The following is a 19,617-nucleotide window of genomic DNA, read 5'->3' on the forward strand; positions in this document are numbered from 1 at the left end:
AAATATAGCCTTACTGTTTTAATTTTTTTAAATACATTTTTCTATAATCTTCCTCAAAGTTGCCAATCCATGATTGGTAAATTTGAAATTGTGGACATCTATAATTGAGTTTTCTCTGTAAGCCATATTGTTAACTTCTTTTATTTTGAACTAGTCTGATAGAAAAGGTGCAAAAACAGTATCAATAGGGTCCAAATACTATTCCTCACTCAGCGTCCCCAATGTTAACATCTTATATAACCACAGTACAATGGTCAGAAAAAGGAAATGAAGTTTGTTTCAATACCATTGACTAAACACCTTATTTGAATTTCAACACTAGTGTTCCTTTACTGTTCTAACATCTATCCAGGTTCCCACTTGCGTTTACATGTTATTCCTCCTTAGTCCTCTACAGCCTTTAAAAGATTATAGCTCCTCAGTCTTACCTTATCTTTAATGACCTTGACATTTTAGAAAAAGAGTAATTGATCAGTTGTTTTGTTGAGTATCCCTCATTTGTGTTTGCTGATGTCTAACGTTTTCTCATGATTGGACATGATTGGACATGTTATGGAAAAAAGTATCACAGATACGAAGTTGTGTCCCCTTCAGTGCATTGTAGCATAAGGTTCATGATGTGAATATGTGTTATTTCCTGGTGTTGTTGACCTTGATCGCTTGGTTAAGGTGTTCTTTGCCTGGTTTCTCACTGTAAAGTTACCAGTTTTCGCTTTGAGATTAATCATTACTTAAGAAATACTTTGAAACTATTAAAAGTATATATACTTCTCAAACTTTTACCCACTAAATCTAGCATGGATCAGTTGATTTTATCTGCAACAATTATGACTATAGTATTTGCATAATGGTAATTTTCTATTTTCCTCTTCTTTCCTACATTTATTCATTGAAATCTATAAGGAAGAGCTTTTCTTTCTCATTTATTTATGTCGGTATGGACTTGATATTTATTATATTCTATGGGTTAAAATCCAATACTAGCATTATTTATTTTGCTGCTCAAATATGTCAGCCATAATATTTTTAATTGGGAAAATACTCTCCTGGGAGCACAGAGGTACCTAATTAGCTCAGAAAATAATTCTGCTAAATGGAAGATTTGAAATTCTGATTATATATCACTTCATATTGAAATGTGTAAATATTTGGGTTAAAATATTCTTACATGTACTGTCTTTTTCCTCCATTTGGATTATTTTTGTTTTTACAAAATAAAGCTCACCAAATAAGTTGCTTTTATTGTTGATTTAAAAAATATTTTTCCAAATATATTTATTGCAAAACCTGGTACAGGATATTACTTTATACAATTAAATAGGGGCTCCATCAAAAGCTTCTTTCCATAAGTCAGGTTTTCCAAAATATAACTACAAAATTTCAAAATTAACTATTTTACACAATATAGATACTCCTTGTTTAATTTTTTAAAGCTAATTCCTTGTTTTTATAGGGATAAATTTTGATGTCTTCCATTTACAATTTTGTTTTCAATAATTGCAGTTATAAAGATTAAAAAGCTAAAATTACTTTTTCCCTTTGTGTGTTGGATACCTTATCTAAAAACTTCCAACTGATTTTGAATAAAATGCAATTTCTGAAAGCTGTTTAGTGACCAGCAGAAAAGAAAGTGTGTACTGTCATGCATAAAATTATTTTTTAAATTAATACCAACTTATCCTCCAAATATTGTAGGTAGTTCACTCTAAATTTGTATATATAAAACTATGCATGGATTTTGACTCGTTACCATTTCAGTTAATAGCACAGCTTTATTACATATGCGCCACCATCAATCCCAAGTACATTTCTGCTCCATAGATTTCTTTCTTTAGTAAAAAAATTATTTTACTGTGATGCTGAGTTCCACTAAAAATATATATTCGTATTATCGTTTGCATTCAGAAGTTTAATTTTTAAAGTTATAATAGCATTTACAATAAGGTCAGAAAATGAAACTTTGACACAATAAACTACCGAAACCTTTTTTTTTTGATTCAGTGAATTGCATTAAATGCTTTTAAATCATTATTGGAATTAATTGATTTTCTGTTTAATTCACCTGCTTATACTGTTATAAAACTGTCGTAATTTAACTGTTTGCAAAATCTTCTGCTTATGGTGTCAACTCATTAATAGCCATTGCTTTACATTTATCACAGGCCCAGGGAAACTCAGAATTAAAAATGAAAATAATTAATCGAGGATAACTGCCATTTGACCTAAATGAAGTCGTGCTGCATGGAGTGATTTGTAAACACACTTTCTGCAGCTCCATGTGTTAAATAACGTGCTCTTGGGCGTGAAGGTTTAGATCAGATTTCAACAAGTAGGATCCAGGTTAGGAAGAAGATTCTACATGGAAGTAACAGCATGGACAAAAGCATGCACAGCAAATGCCAAGTGTGCTTTAAAAAAATGGGCACAGACTTTCCAGTGACTACCTGTTGATGTAGACGTTGTTGCTTCTTCAGCAGATTTCTGTCTCCTGATTGTCTCATGGGAAGTGACAACATTAAGGAGCCCACATAGATTGTATTTTGTGTGTTCTATGCTCATCATCAACTTTCTTGAGAAACAGAAAATAGACAATTTTTATTAAAAATGTGTACATCAAACCCCTGCTTCTGAATAAGTTGATTGCAAAATAAAATATGCATAACCAGATAATAAAAAGTTATAGATTTATATCATAAGTAGCAGCAACAGCATCTAGATACTCTGTAGCAAGATGGCTCAGCCTCCACTTCTCACACATATTTCACTTACATCTAATCTTTAATTGCCTACAAGTCTCACTAAACCCACTGACTATCATTGTGGTGGCTCCAAGCCTCTCAGAGGTCATGGCACGGCCCATCCAGTATGAGCTATAACTCAACTTGCTGCTATATCCCGTGGCTGGCAGGATCTGTTGCATCAAGTGTATCTCCCACCCCCACCAGAACAGGAAGTAGTTAGCTGTTGCTAGCTGCTCATCTCCAAATGTCATCATTTTATCAGCCAGTGCCCTGGCTGCTGCACTTCAAAGGACGATGTAAGTTTCCCTGAGACTAGAAAAGATTGGGAAAGGAGAGATAGACTATCTTTCAGAGTTGATCATGTGTTACAGTGAGAAAACTGTCAAATGCACCTGCCTCTTACATTCTACTAGGACACACCATGTCAGAAATTGAAGTACAATGTAGCCGTCTTACCAAATCTCTTGTAATGCAATTATTAATAATGATCCTCCTTTAAAAGGGAGAAAATTCAGGACAAATACTAAACTGGACTGAATGCTTGAACAATAGGCAAAATATTTTTCCAAATATAGTTATTACAAAACCTGGTATGGGGTTTATGATGGTACTGGGTTTATGATGATGTGTTACACAGTAATACAATACTAACACACCTATCGAAGTCTGAATGTTCTAGGCAAATCAGGATACATGTCTCCGTAAACTTGTCTTTGACTCCAGCACATGCAGCCAAACCCTGAATCTTGTTTATGTTTCCTTCCACGTTTCCCTTGAACCTGGCCACTATTTTCTATTCTGACTATACCCAACTTAGCTTAGATGCTTGTTACCACATGCCTGAACTACCTGTCTATTTGTCTAGGACTCATTTTCTCCTTCTATCCACTCTCTTCATAGCTACCATAGTTGTCTTTCTCCAGAAACTTTTGTGTCTCATCACACCCTTGCTAAAAAAATCTTTGAATGGCTCCTCATTACCTGAAGAGTGAATTCTAAATTTTGATTCCATGTATGGTCTGCCCCTATTCTATATTTATAGATTCATTGCTCACTTCTCCCTTATATGTATCCTTCACTCAAGATTGACTCCATCATTTAACATTTCCTAAACACACTTGTCATTTGGCACTTTCTGTCTATGCTTTTATTCATGCTCTGCTTCTGCTTAGTCTTCCCAACCGGGACCTCACTTGTTGAAATCTGACCTATACCTTTAAGCTCAAGTAATGTCTTAAAAAATCCTCTGATTCCCCATCTAGAAATATTCTCTTTATCCTCTGAATATCTGCAGTAGTGTAGAAAATACACTGATGGTGTATTATACAAATACCTTCAAGTCAAGGAGCTGTTTGATTGCAAACTTTTGAAGGACAGAGATGAACTTGCATCTCTTGGTACCTGACAATGCGACACAGCGCCTTAGTCTTTGAACTTGCTGCTGCTTAATATCGATTCATTGAGTGAATTAATAAATGAATTAATGTTCAAAATGGATCAAAGACTTAAGCATAAGTCCTGACACAATAAACTGCATAGAAGAAAACATAGGTACTAAACTTATGGACCTTGGGTTCAAAGAGCATTTTATGAATTTGACTCCAAAGGCAATGGAAGTAAAAGCTAAAATAAATGAATGGGACTATATGAAACTTAAAAGCTTCTGCACAGCAAAAGAGACCATCGACAAAATAAAGAGGCAACCAATCGAATGGGAGAAGATTTTTGCAAACAATGCCTCCAATAAAGGGCTAATATCCAAAATATACAAGGAACTCATGAAACTCAACAACAAAAAAACAAACAACCCAATTGAAAAATGGGCAGAGGACCTGAAGAGACATTTCTCCAAAGAGGACTTACAAATGGCAAATAGACATATGAAAAAATGCTCAACATCACTAATCATCAGAGAAATGCAAATCAAAACCACAATGAGATATCACCTCACCCCAGTCAGAATGGCTATCATCATCAAGACAAATAGTAACAAGTGCTGGAGAGGCTGTGGAGAAAAAGGAACCCTCATACACTGTTGCTGGGAATGCAGACTGGTGCAGCCACTATGGAAGGCAGTGTGGAGGTTCCTCAAAAAATTACAAATAGAATTACCATATGACCCAGCAAGCCCTCTCCTGGTTATCTACCAAAAACTTCTGAAAATATTTATCCATAAAGACACGTGTGCTCCGATGTTCATTGCAGCTTTGTTTACAGTGGCCAAGACATGGAAACAACCAAAATGTTGTGGTATATATACACAATGGAATACTATTCGGCGGTAAGAAAAGACGATATAGGAACATTTGTGACAACATAGATGGATCTTGAGAGTATGATGCTAATTGAAATAAGTCAGACAGAAAAAGCAGAGAACCATATGATTTCACTGATATGTGGTATATAAACCAAAAACAACAAAAGAACAAGACAAACAAATGAGAAACAAAAACTCATAGACACAGACAATAGTTTAGTGGTTACCAGAGGGTAAGGGGGGTGGGGGGGTGGGAGATGAGGGTAAGGGGGGTCAAATATATGGTGATGGAAGGAGAACTGACTCTGGTGGTGAACACACAATGGGATTTATAGATGATGTAATACAGAATTGTACACCTGAAATCTATGTAATTTCACTAACAATTGTCACCCCAATAAATTTTTTAAAAAGTGAAGTTATAAAAAATAAAAATAAATGAATTAATGAACCCATACTAAAAATATAACAAATACAGTCCTTCCTCTAGAAAATATTTTTACAATTTATTGGAAACTATACTAATCAGCTCAGGCTGCCATAATGAAATAACAAACACTGGGTGTCCTAAACAACAGACATTTATTTCTCACAGTTCTGGAGGCTGGAAAGTCCACGTTTAAGGTGCTAGCAGATTCAGTTCCTGATGAGGACCTTCTTCCTGGCTTGGAAAGGCTGCCATCTTGTTTTGTCCTCACATAGTGGAGAGGACAGAGGATACTCTGATCTCTCTTCCTCTCATTCTAAGGACACTAATCCCATCACGGGGCAAGCCTCCCCAGGCCCCCCCCCCCCATGATTTCATCTAAACCTAAAGTACCTCTTAGAGGTCCTACCTCCAAATACCATCGTATTTGGATTTAGGGCTTCACCATATGAGTTTTGGAGGAACACAAACATTCAGTACATAATGAGGATATTTAATCACAAGAAATGATTGAATTTAAATCTGTCTGTGGGAGAATCTTTTTGAGTGGACTGCCATTTTGGTGTGTAAAACACTACAAATAACCAGGTTGATTCACCTTCAGTATTAGATCAGCCTTGCTTATTAAACTTTGGCTCCTTCATAAATACTAAACAAGACAAATTTCATGCCATTTTTATAACTCTAGCTTCCATTAACAAATAAAGACATAATCATTAAATCTGTAAGGTGGGTGTATTTGTGTCTCTGTCTCAAAGAATGGATTCACATCAAACTTATAACAGTGATTACTTATGGGGAAGACAGTGGCATTGCAGGGTTTATTATTGTCCTGTGTGTTCACGAACTATTTTAATATTTTTGAAATGAGCATATGTTGCATATTATGTGTGAAACAGAAAAGTAATTAAAAAAATTTTTTTAAGAATTCTTGGCCTACATGGCACTATGTGTGTAAGGTCTTGGATGTGACAACTTCCTTCAAAGAGTTCATGTACAGCATTTCCACTGAAACTCCCAAGAAGTGGAGAGAATAAAATTTTGGCTCAACACTTTTCCAATGCTATCTCTATTTTTTTCAAAAATCTGACCAGAGTAACAACATAATTTATGCTGGTTTGAGAGTAAAAACGTATTTTAAAAGCAAATAATATAGACAAAGTAGGAAAAGCGCAGAAAAAGTTGAACTTGTGTGCCTTACAAATTATATAGACTCTTCACGAAAAAACAAAAAAAAGTATACAACCCAAACATCAATGGGTTCATAGGCATCAGAGCTGAAAAACACTGTGACTAAAATCAGTAAAGCTATTAAAGTATTTAAATATTTAATTCTTTAATGTTCAAGTAAGTGTTAGCCATAAAGCAAAATGAGAGAACATCTGGAAGGCAAAGAGTTTGAAAGATTGAAAATTAAAAAACGAACGGTGTGCTTAGTGCTACTGAGAGACTTCAGCAAATGGATATAAACCCATTTGAAAATAAATACAGAGTTTGTGTAATTACAATGAGCCTGCAGATGGGTTTAGCATTTATAGATCTCCTGGGAAGTTTGGTGAGTCAGAAACATAAAACCAAAGCAAAGGGAGGTTATTAAAATATTATTTCCTGTTGTACTGTAGACCTGAGAAAAAAGTAAACATACCGATTACTTGCATGGCCGGTTCCACGTCTGCTGTGGCCTCTTCCAACAATGACAGCAGCTTGGCTGATATCTGATGCACGGATTCAATATTGCTAAACAAGCTATCCACATCCAGCCGGTCAATCTGAGGAAACACAAACACTGAGCACCAGCTGATGGACAGAGACTGTATGTAGGATGTTTTCTCCTGGTAAATACTAAGCATTTTATATGCCAGCCCAGGCTGTTTCCATCAACCATTTCTGTAAACATTCTTACTTGGGATTTCTAGAGGAAGTGTGCAGTTTTTCATGCAAGAAATTAGGATGGTGCATCTGTTACCTCTGTCTTTTTCTTTATTTTGACTGAGTTTTAGTGAGTTGAATGTACATTACATATCACTATAAAAATCATGGTGTGAAGAAGATGTGGGCCAGCTAATGGGTATTTTTATAAACTGCACTTTATGAGAGTATGTACCTGTGCACATGAATTTAGAATACTGCTTATACAGCAGAAGTCTGACCTTACTCTAGGCAAGCAACTATTTTGAAGCTGTTTTAAAACCACAGATGTTCTCAAAGTGATGGCAAGTAGACATGCTGAGTTGCTTCCTGATTTTTTTTAAAAAAGAAATGTGAATGGAAATCTTCACGATACATGCTCTGTTAATTATAGAGTCATCATGCTTTGTAACTTCATGCACACCCTCGAAAACCAGTGTAATCATTTCTGTATCTTATAGCTAGTACTTATAACAATTCATGTATTCATCCATCCATCCTTTTATTTCATATTTCCTGAGGACCTTCTATGTACCAAGAATTATAATAGAAGCCAAAGTTTGTCAGTGTTTCCCCGAAAATAAGACCTAGCTAGACCAAAGCTCTAATGTGTCTTTTGGAGCAAAAATTAATGTAAGACCTGGTATTATATTATATCATATTACATTACATGATATTATACTATACTATACTATACTATACTATACTATACTATACTATACTATATTATATTATATTAAGACCCAGGCTTATATTTTATTAAAATAAGACTGGATCTTATCTTAATTTGTGCTCCAAAAGACATGTTAGATCTGATGGTCCTGCTAGGTCTTATTTTCAGGGAAACACGGTAGTAGAAAGGTGGCCAACTCTCCTAAACAAACTAAGAGGAGTGTGATGAGATATGTGCCCTGATTTTACTGGATCTCCCTCCAAACATTTCTCTTGAGTTTAAATCAGATCTTTCATAATCAAATAGTGTATAGTTGGGTCATGGAAAGGTTGGTATAGGCACCATTGGGCTACCACGGGGAATAGGAGTAGATGCTTTTACCCATGGTTTATTGTGCATGAAGTCATAGGTGAAAAGCCAAGTCAGCTTCAAAGGTGAAAAGTAGAGTTGCTGGTAAACAAACAAACAAACAAACAAACAAAAAACAGGTCAGCAAAATCAGGGGTGAGAGAGAGACAGTGGATAGAGTTAAGGATTAGAAAAAAGAGGCCGGGAAATGTAAGAGACAGACCTAGAGGAAGTCTAAAGACGAAAGCCAACCACTGTGACTTCTGTCTCATGCTCTCAGCATCAGTGTCTTTAGGTGTGCTAGGTCTATTTGAAGGGGAGGAATGAAGAAGGTAGCTCATCTTTTTATCCTATCCTTTTTTGGCATTGATCCATCCATTGTTCCCCATGCTGGACATGGATATTATTTTGATAAGGATATTCTGTTATTAAACATTTCACATTGCACCTTGTTAAAATGTGGTGACTATGTCAGTTACTTTTTATGCAATATGGTCTGGTGGTACATATTTCTTTCAGCCATCATGAGAAAGCTCTCATCTTTCTATCATTAGTCTTGTCCTCAAAAAAACTTCCAGCCTCAGTTGTAATCAAATTCCATGTGGATATATAGAATGGGTTTATTTCAATATAGAATTATACCACTTGTTTTCTGTTTTTATGTATTTGGAAATTATCTGTACCATCATAGGACAGTATTACAATGCAATCATTTTAGCTCTTAGGGTCTTTAACCCAGTGTCTCACAAAATGTCCCTTCGCTAAGCACTCACTTTAATAGGATAGGGCACATGTGGCTCTTCTGCTTGAAATCTATGGATATTTAAGACTTTCCTTTTTATATTAGAAAGTACATTTAATATTATACAAAATATCAAAAAAGCAGGTAATGGTTATGTGGCTCTTTCTGTTAATAATAATTTTAAAGACTCACATGTCACATATCTCTGAGTACCACTGATTTAACACATTATTTATTCTAAGGAATTGCTTTATGCATTGGGTATTAATTAAATCACAAATGAGTACACTTGTACACTACACTGCAAGATGTTTTCCAGAAGTTGTATATGAATTAAATTCTTGTACTAACCGTATGTTTCTTAAACTCACATTTTGAGATGAGTCCTTCTAACATGTAAAATTTCATCCCTAATATGCTTGCTTTTTAAGATAAAAGGTCAGGTATAATTCATACTTTGTGCCCTATTGTTATTTCATTTTGTTGTGGAAACTTTGTCCTAAGGAACTTAAAGTGCTTCATATATATTATTTCATATAGCATTCCAACTTCTCTGTAAAATATGAACAGTTTGAAGATAGGAAAACTCATGCAGAGTGAAGAGAGGGTCCATGTTTAAAATCATGAAGTTCAGGAAAGAGCTGGAACTGGAAATTGACTTTTTAGTGCTCTGCATTGGTCCATGACCAGCAAATACTACTAATAGAATACTTTAATATCTCTGTTTGGAATTTTGGGGGATTTGTTCATGAGTTTTTCACTAAATTGTCACTTCTACCACTCATTTTCTAAGGTCAAAATCTTGCATATTTGTCTAGTTAGACAAATTTAGATTTTAAATTCATTTAGCAAGTATCTAATTCTATATTTATAATCTTAGCTCAATTCAACAAATGCTAAATAACAAAAACATAGGTTTTAATTTCATTTATTTCTAAAGGATAGAAAAGATTAAAACTCAATTGGCCTGGTTTCAGCTGTCTGTATCACCACAGACCCATGGGGATTCTGTGAATCATAAAATGAGTTCACATTCAGTAATTGCTCGCCAAAGAATAAACAAATGTCTGGTCCAAATATGCTTTTAAAACTGGTAGATAATTTTATAATTATTGATATAAATTCTAAGAATCATTTACATGTATTTATTACACTTTTACTAGAAAGAGGCAATGCTCTAAGAGCTTAAATTGAGTTATGGTTTAAATGGATTAAAAATTCATTTTCTGAAGGAAGATTTAGTCTATACATTATTCTAGCAAAGTCAACATATAATTTAAATGTACAAAACAGAAAATTAAAGGTCAGTGTTTCTGGTGACAATTTAATTATTTGCTTTACAAGAGTATTTATCACAGGATATATTTCAAATAGCAAGATCCATTACATTTAAATAATTGCTGAACTGGCAGTTGCATGCATATATGCAAAACTCCCCAGGTAAAAATGTCTAAATAAAGGAAAACATCTACAAAACTTTGTAAGTTCAAAGACTATAATCATTGGTATAGAATTGCTTTTTACCCAACAAACATTACACTCACTGTCTTCAAAGCATTCCCTACACTCATATCCTAGTGCTAGCTCTTCCCTTTGCTCACACATGCTTTGCCCTCATATTCTCTTACAATGTTCTACCCATCTGAAATGCAATATGGTAATGATAGTGTTTGTCCATTAGTTTTGGCCATGTCTCTGCCATGTCTGTTGCATTTCTGGGGAAAGCCCCGGCTCCTCATCTGTCTCATCTGGTAGAACTGTCAATCATGGTGCCTTGGCCCCTCCCCCTCTCCCTAGAGCAGTAGGTGATACAGCTGACCACAGAGTTTGGCCTAGAATGGACAGGTTCCCAAGCAGAGGCAAAGAGACTCTTCACTGATTTTCTGTCTTCAGAAGTCATCTTTGTGGGAGCTTGACTGTGATGAAAATCAACACAGAAAGGGAAGCTAAGCCTGACATCATGTAAGCTCTTGGATCTACCTCACCTAAAGGAATACATCCTTATTATAGAAGTTGATAAAATGTCTTTATTTAAGCTAGTTTTAATTTTAGTGTTACCTATAACCAATAGGGGACTAGTACACTTTTCTTTATTTTTAGCTCAAATCTCACTTCCTCTAAGAAAGCTTTCCTGCTCCCTTGGTTAGAATCAACCTCTCCCTCTCCTGAACTTCCATGACTCTTACTTTGTATTATTCAATTACTCAATGCTTATATTGAAGCCCATGATATATAACAGGGATATTTATTAATTTATCCATCTCTGTGTAAAAACTGTGAGTTCCACCAAGACATTTGTCTTTTGTGAGTTATTTGAATACCCCACTGTGTCTAATACACGCTGGACGCACACCTAGTTACTCAATAAAAGTTTGATGATTTGAATTGAAATAATTCACTGCAATTTCAATGATCTGTTTCTTTGTAGGAGTCATCCATAAAATGTTCCTTGTAATCACTCTACTGGGCTCCGAATAACAAGTATGCAGAGACCAAAAGTGGTTTAAAGAAAACAATCAAAATCACCTAATTTGGTTATTCAAAATATCACATAAAGTGGATATTTTATAGTTTTCTACTTAATTTTATCTACAAAGACAAAGTGCTGTGCTCAGTTTGGCCATTAGTTTACCCAGAAAATTTGCTGACAGAGGCCAAACTTCCCCCATAGTTTACACTTGGGAAATCCCTGTTCACTGTTTTCTGTTTAATGAGCCCTGGGACACTCAGCCTAACCAAGTCACAGGGAGGAATAGCCAAACATTCTTAGGTGTGCTCATGCAGACCTCCAATAATGCACACCTTTAAAAGTGAACAGTGAAAAAATGTCTAGGAACAAACTCTTTTTTTAAACTACTATCGTAAAAGTAGTTTGTTTATTGTAGAAAATTTAAGATGGATAGATAAGTAAAAGAAAAAATACAATTGATTATAATTCTACCACAAAGTAATAACCACTGATATTTTGAGGTATGTCCTGCCAAATTGTTTTTCTCTCTCCTTGTGTGTATGTCTGCACAAAAAAAATATGTACTTCAAATAATGTTTTAATTTTTTTTAACTTAGCATAACATGGACATCTTTTCATGTCATTAATTTCCTTCAATTGCCATTTTTAATGTCAACATTATGTAGAAATACTGTAGTTACTTAACCAGTCACTAAATCTTTGAAATCCAAACTAATTACCATTTTCGCTATTATAAGCAGCTCTCCTGGCTAAAACTTTGTTCACACCCATGATTATTTCCTTATGACAAATTTCATAAGCATAATTTATAAGCAAAAATTATTAATATTTCTTAAGACTTTTAACAAGTTTTGGCATATTATAGCAGCAATTACGAACATTGTTTTTCTTCTGATAACCACTGGATTAAAAATCTTCAATTGGATATTAGTGTTCTGAATTCAATGTGGAAATATATTTTTAGGCTTCTAATCCAATTATTAAAATCACACAACTTTATAGTTTCAGATTTATCTATCTATCTATCTATATGACATATATACAATGGTAGAAAACCGAAGAAAATTAATAACATTGTGTTTCAGGGCCACTGTGATTGCCACCAACAAAATGCTTCTCTGGAAATTGTTTCTAGAAAAGATTTCAAAGTTTCTATTTGCTGTGGTTTGGCAGTAATGTAGGTTCAACACAGTGTTCAATTCTGGACCCTATGTTAGACTCCATGTAGGGAAACTCAGACATCATCTGACTCAGTCTAGCAGAACCATCTATCACTCCTAGAAGGGAGTTCCATTATGGTGGAATGGAATACACAGTTTCATAATGGAACTGTCTTCTAGAAGGGGTGGATTCCACAATGTCATGGTGAAGCCCGGACGTATTCCCTAAGTTAGTTTGTTCCATCATTAATGTGGAAGCCTTGTAAGTCCAGTGATATGAAGAGTGTAACTGTCACAAGTAAGGTGAGAGTGGTAGGAAGTGGAAAATGTATTTTAAAAAACTGTAAGAGGTGGAAACCCAGCTGGTGATATTAAGAGAGGGAAGAACCAGGTCTTGTTTTATTTTTTTTATTTTGGCAACTGAGAAGGGGAACACTTGTGCGACAGAAATTGTAGCAAGTGGGAAAGAGGATGTTGGCAGAAGGCCCTGACAACTGCAGGGCTAGAATAATTATCTAATTACTATGGCATTGACTTCGTTGGCTTCTAGATTACAAAGCTTTTCAGAGTAAACTCGCCATTATTTCATCAGGTTTCACAGAACTACTGATTTGTATGTGTGAAAGCTCCTGCTGTGAAACTAGACTCTACACTACCTAATTGAGTCCATGAGTCCAACTACAAGTGGAATCAATATCACTACCAGACAGCAAGTCTTTTAATTAATCGTGTAGCTAAATGCCCAAGTTACCTGATAACTGCCCGGAAAGGATCCAGGCCAGGAGACATTAATGAGAACAGACCTATATCAGTGAAGATATGTTAACCCCCTTACAGACAGTAAGGCTGGGACTCTGAGACAGACATCTTAGCACAAGCAAGAGGAAGAGCAGAGCCAACAAAGGTGAGAAAGAGCAGAGCCAACAAAGGTGTGGTCAAATTTGAGAAGCTCCTGATGTCTCTGACAAAGAGTATTGAGAAGTCCATCCCAAACTTTTTTGACTAATAATAAAAAGATAAAATGCTTATATTGGTAGAGAGCTGACCAAGGGTCCCCGCTTTTGTTTCTCTTATCTGCCTTGACGCAGAAACAGGGAGAAAAGAAGTTACATGGTGAGCGTTGGAGGTGGTCTTCAGGTTTTTCAGGTTTGCTATCCTTTCCTAGTTAGAATTTTATACAGGACAGTTAGAATTTCAGAATTTCAGAGGATAAATAGTACCGCTAGAACTAGCCCTTCTGAGATGAAGATCCAGTATATGTTGTGATCCTTTAGAAGACATATATATATGTCGAGTTATATTGTCAAAGCACAGGAGAAAGTAATTTGAAACCCCTTGGAGCGAGCTTTTAAGAAAAATACATAAACATTTTGTGCATCCAAATCAGCCAAAAAAAATATATATATATTTAAGGGCTTCTTCTGGCTCTGCACAATGACTGAGATAAACAGTTTTGTGCTTTGATCACTTGAGTACTTCTTGTCTGTATGAATGTGTGTGTGTGTGTGTGTGTGTGTGTGTGTGTGTGTACATATGTGTCTATTCATTCTTCTTGCATACTCAAACTCAGATCTCTTTAGTGTAAAAACCAACCAGTTAAAAACCAACCAACCAAACAAACAAAACTTTCAACAATTTCAGTAGAACATCGCTTTCCTTCAGATCAATATCTGAAAGTAACTACTGATATTAGAAGTGACTTGCTCAACGTTCACCCATTCTTTTTCCACTTAGTAACACAATTGCAGAGTTCTGATATTCAGTAAAACAACCAAAGACTAGGAAAGTCCTGGACTCACTAAACATAATTTTGAAAAGTTAGGAGAGACTTTTGGAAAAACATTTTTTTGCTTGAGATGGTAAATGAAAGCCGAAAAGAGGAGTGAAACAAAAGTGTGGAAAAAAAATGTGGTGGGCAGGTATGTGATGGTAGCCCCTGTAAAGCAGGAATTACAGACAAAACCACATGACATAGAAGTTCATCTGGGTCATAAAATTGGAGCTTCTGAGGGGTTAGCCGTTCCACTACTGTCATTCCCACACCTTCTCCCTCAGGGAATCTCACTTATTTTGGCATTCTGATTAACACATCTAGATTACTCATGATTGCTTAAAATGTTCAGTGGTTTTCTATCCTAAATGCACAAAGTCAGTGCTCCTGGCACAAGGAGCTCCTGCGGGCTTGGCTCTGCACACCTATCCTGCGCATCTCCAGCAACTTGACGCTCCAGGCACACACCCTGCTATTGCATATCATGCTTCCTTTCTCAAGCTATCTCCTTGGAACCCAGTTATGATAGCAAAAACACAACAGAAGGTTAAAAATCATACATTTCCTGCCTCAATTTTACTTAGAGCATCAATTTCTTAAATGTCGAATTCCAAAGTGAATGTGAGATGGTTTACGTCATACACAGAATTTAGAAAAGCAAGTCTCAGTGAGCTGTTACAAAATCACCTATGTGGACCTCATGCCTAAGAAACCTAAAGGAGACTGTGGCAGTACGAAAGTGATGGCCAACCTGGGACCACCTTACATTGCCTCATGCTTGGGGTTAAAGGATACATGGATATTTCCCATGGACCAGATGTGGACCCTGTAAAGGAGTGAACTGGTATGAATCACCTCTGATTCTCCCTTCAGGACTGAAGGGCAGAATATGGTAGTAAAGTCTAGAAGCTGAAGAAAGAGTTGTAAGCCACCAACTTGATCAAGTGACCTTCAGGAGAGAGTCCTCTCCCAGCCCCCCACCCCTCACCCTCACTGCCACCGTCACTGTCATGGAAATTTACACACACACTCACACACACACACACCAAGGAAGCATGCATATTACATTTGGAACGCCCAGAGAACGTACAACCATTCTATGATGGCACGAGTCCAAGTACACCTTTCCACTCCCTGACCTCACCTCTGGCCCATCCTCCTGGGAGTCAGAAGCTGGCAGTGAGCTGGTGTCTGGGGATGAGCAGGGGCAGCACCAGGGGAAAAAACAGGGAAAAGCCACTCACACTCCCTCCTCCCACTGCAAGTTTCCCAGTGAAGCAGGCCTGACCTGGGGGAGAACAGGTGCCAACGTCAGAGTTTAAATTAATATCTGGGAGCGATATTCTAATTTCTGAGCTGAGACTGTGTTTGTCTTAAGGTCTATTACATAAATATGAGAAAAAAGTCATGGGCCTCCAGAGTTTTCATCCAAAAGCAGGGCAGGATTTCCCCACCATGTGAACTTGAAAGGGTTGATGGGGGACAAATTAAAGTTGTATTTGACTAGACCACAAGTCATGCTTGTTCAGCATATACTGGTTATAACAACAATTACTGTTTTTTGAGTACTTCTGTGCCAGGAATTCAGCTAGATTTAAATATATATATATATATAAAAACATATATATAATATATATAAATAAATAATATAAATAAATATATAAATATAAATGCATATATATTTAAAATATATGTAAATAAATATATATATTTAAAATACATATATATAAAACTTCATTTATTCCTTGCAAAATACTATTTTATATCTACCGTATTTCCCTGAAAATAAGACTGGGTCTTATATTAATTTTTGCTCCAAAAGACACATTAGGGCTTATTTTCAGGGGATGTCTTACTTTTTCATGTACAACAATCTACACTTATTCATTTACAACAATCTTTATTTATTCATGTACAAAAATCTACATTTATTCAAATACAGTCATGTCATCTTCTTCTGGAACATCGTCATAACTCTCCAAACCCTGAATTCTTGGCTTGAATTTCTTGCGACTCCATTTCCTGTAGAACCATTGGTCCCAATATCTCATGTCCAGCAATAGAGCTCTCCTTCAATGAGCACTTCTTGTCCATGTAGCCTGGTCGTAGTGCATTAGCAACACACCTGTCAGTGATTTTATCCCATGAATTCTTCACCCAAGTCACAACCTCTTGCAGGCTAGGCTTCACAAAGTTTCCACGGTGATTTCTCTCCATTCTATTTTTAATGTAGTCATTGACTTCCATACACAAATTGTCCTTAAATGGCTTATTTATTGCAATATCGACTCTGGAGATAGGCAGTCATTCCTGCGGGAAGTATTATTTGATCTATTCTTCTCTATGCAAGGAAGTTCTTCATGTCTTTAGCATTATGAGTGTTGGCTGAATCCCAGACTAGCAGACCTTTTTGGCCACCTCGCAAAATAAGTGGCAGCATTAAATCAACCCACCTCCTTATAACTGCTTGTGTGCACCAGGCTTTTTTGGTTTCAAGACCATAAATGCCTGAAACACATTCAACCTTATCTTTCTTGCCCTTAGTGATGATTAGAGGTGGGGCTTTCTTTCCATCCAGACGAATTGCCAAAATACAGGTAACACATGCACTTCCGTAACCAGTAGAGGGAATGTAGATTGACGAGGTGCCCCTCTGATCAATTTTCGTTTGAGATCCTTGGCCCATAAACACTGCAGTTTCATCCATAGCAATCATGTTGGAGAGTTGATATTTAGAAAAGTTGATGCCATCAACAAAGGAGTTGAAAGCAAGTGCACGTTTAATAACTTCAGTATCTTTCAGCTTGACTAGTGTTGTCGATCTTGGAGACAATTCATATCGCCGAAGGAAGCCATCCAGCCAGTGTTGTGATGCTTTGAATCCTTCTGGGGATATTTCTAACTGTGGTGCCATTGCAAGGGCAAATGCTTGAATATCAGCCCTGTGCACAACCAAAGCCTTTGCTCTCCTGTCAGCAGTCCATTCACAGATGATGTCTTACAGCTCAGGAAATAATGGTTGCCAACCTGAACACTTGCGCTTCTTAGCATTTCCCTTGTCCATCTGTTGACTGAAATTATCATACTCTGCTCGCCATTTTTGGACCATCTGGAGATCCAACTTCTTCTCTTTGCAGAAAGCCCTAAGATTCTTGCCCCGGGAATCCTCCACGATTCCTTTCTTTTACTCGATGGAATAGCACTTTCTTTTTGCACTCATCTTGTCTGGGGGTCAAAATATTCCCTTTAAATTTACCATTAAATCAAGTGTTAATTGAAGATTTACGACACAGGAGTGGCAACAAAAATGATGACAGTTAAGAATTATGGTCCACACAAAAGCGACGAAAAATTGAAGGCACCAAAATTTAGAAAACATTTCTTTATTTCACATGAGTGCATTAAGTATGTCCATTATAACACACAATGTATTGAATTATGAAGATTCAGATTAGACACAACCACAGCCATTCTTTATCAGTGAGCACATTCATGCATTGTTTCTGTACTCCGAACGGTCATTCGGCAGTAAGTCTCAAGTTCATCTGTTTACATAGGCGTTTACCTCTCATCCAAAGGCACCAGCTTGGGTATTTACAAATAATTATAATTTATATTACCATTTATTTTAAATATTAATGTCAATAATATTATTTATTTGTACTTAATTATATATTAATATTATTATTTTATAATTCAATACATCTGTCGTGTGTTGCAACGGAGGTACTAAATGCGTCCGTCTGGCTGATGATCTTAATGGGGGCTTATTTGGGGGTAGGGTTTATATTACGAGCATCCTGAAAAATCATGCTAGGGCTTATTTTCCAGTTAGGTTTTATTTTCGGGGAAATACGGTATTTCTTCCACTGAATAAACCAAAGCTCAGAGAAGTTAAAAGATTTGTCCAAAGTCACACATTTGTGAGTCACAGAGCCAAAGACAAGCATAGGGCTGCTTGACACGCTGTTCCAGAGTAACTACTACACCAGGTCGCCTCTCTGCTTTGATGGACTTAATTGGAGTGGTCCCTCAGTACTCAGTCAAGATGCAGCTTCTCCAGGAAGCCTTCTATGAGCACCCAGGCACAACTAAGCGACTCTGCTCCTGGGGTAAGCAGCATACACCTCTACCAAGGTATTTAATTCATCTACGTGCTGCGGTCTCCCACTTGACTGTAAACTCTTGAGGCCAGTACCTTGTTGTATTCATCTCTCTGTCTTTAGCACTTAGGTCTTAGCGCCCATGTTAATAAAACCACAAGAAAGATAACCGAGAAGAAAAGGCAAGTTAATTTATATCAGGATAGGTATTCATGTGGGGTTCACTGCACTAAAAAGCACAGTGGATAAACCCACAGACTTTAGAATATGGCTACTTGGTTTTAAATCCCATTTCTGCCACATCCTAGCTGTGTGATTTCGGGCAAGTTACTTATCTTTGTCATGGGTTTCTCATCGGTTAAGTAGGAATCCTTAAACCTATTTCGTGAGTTGGTGTAAGGATTACATGAACCAATATAAATAAGTTGTTTAGAATAGTGTGCGGCACATAATAAGACTAAATGGTTAAAACCAAACTGCTAGCTGAAACAAGCAGTCCCCAAACTAAACAAATGTTCATTTATGTGTGAAATGATTGAGTATTTGCTCATAAACTAATCATGGGTCTGCAAGAGTTTTCCTCCAGAGGCAGAACAGGATTTCCACACTACGAAGTTTATTTACACTCTTCGTAGCATTACACTGCAGTCCAAATCCTGAGACCCACACAGAACAGAAAGGAAGCAAGAGTGAGTGTTGATTTTAGGAATGAGAGCCAGTCCCTGTAACATTTTAAAATTGCTTGTAACCTCTCACTTCTTTTCCCTTTGAATAACTACCTCTTTGTTAAGAACCCAAGGTGCCCAGCCCAGTGTCCTTAAGTCACCTGAGTTCCAGAAGAGACTCAAAATTCAGGAGAGTCTGGATTTCATGGGGTATACCCAGAATGATGGACACAACTGTGAGCCCTGGAGAGGGGGCAGGTCACTGGGCATCCCATGTATTAACTGTGCAACCAAATTCCATACTCTAAACCTCAAGGTCACCGAAAGCTGGCTCCTCTGTCTCCCTGACTTC

General features: G+C 36.6%; 1 protein-coding gene across 2 annotated transcripts in view; it reads right to left on the minus strand.

Annotated features, from left to right (window-relative positions):
• ARHGEF38 (Rho guanine nucleotide exchange factor 38) overlaps positions 1 to 19,617 on the minus strand; it is a 118,182-nt gene that overhangs the window by 55,702 nt on the left and 42,863 nt on the right. For both annotated transcript variants that reach the window (XM_019738889.2, XM_074322784.1), the window contains exon 3: positions 7,071 to 7,194. In XM_019738889.2, the coding sequence (XP_019594448.2) occupies positions 7,071 to 7,194 (124 nt within the window). The remainder of the gene's footprint in view (positions 1 to 7,070; positions 7,195 to 19,617) is intronic.

This window comes from Rhinolophus sinicus, linkage group LG02 (genome assembly GCF_036562045.2).
Source record: "Rhinolophus sinicus isolate RSC01 linkage group LG02, ASM3656204v1, whole genome shotgun sequence".
Classification (NCBI taxonomy): Eukaryota; Metazoa; Chordata; class Mammalia; order Chiroptera; family Rhinolophidae; genus Rhinolophus; species Rhinolophus sinicus.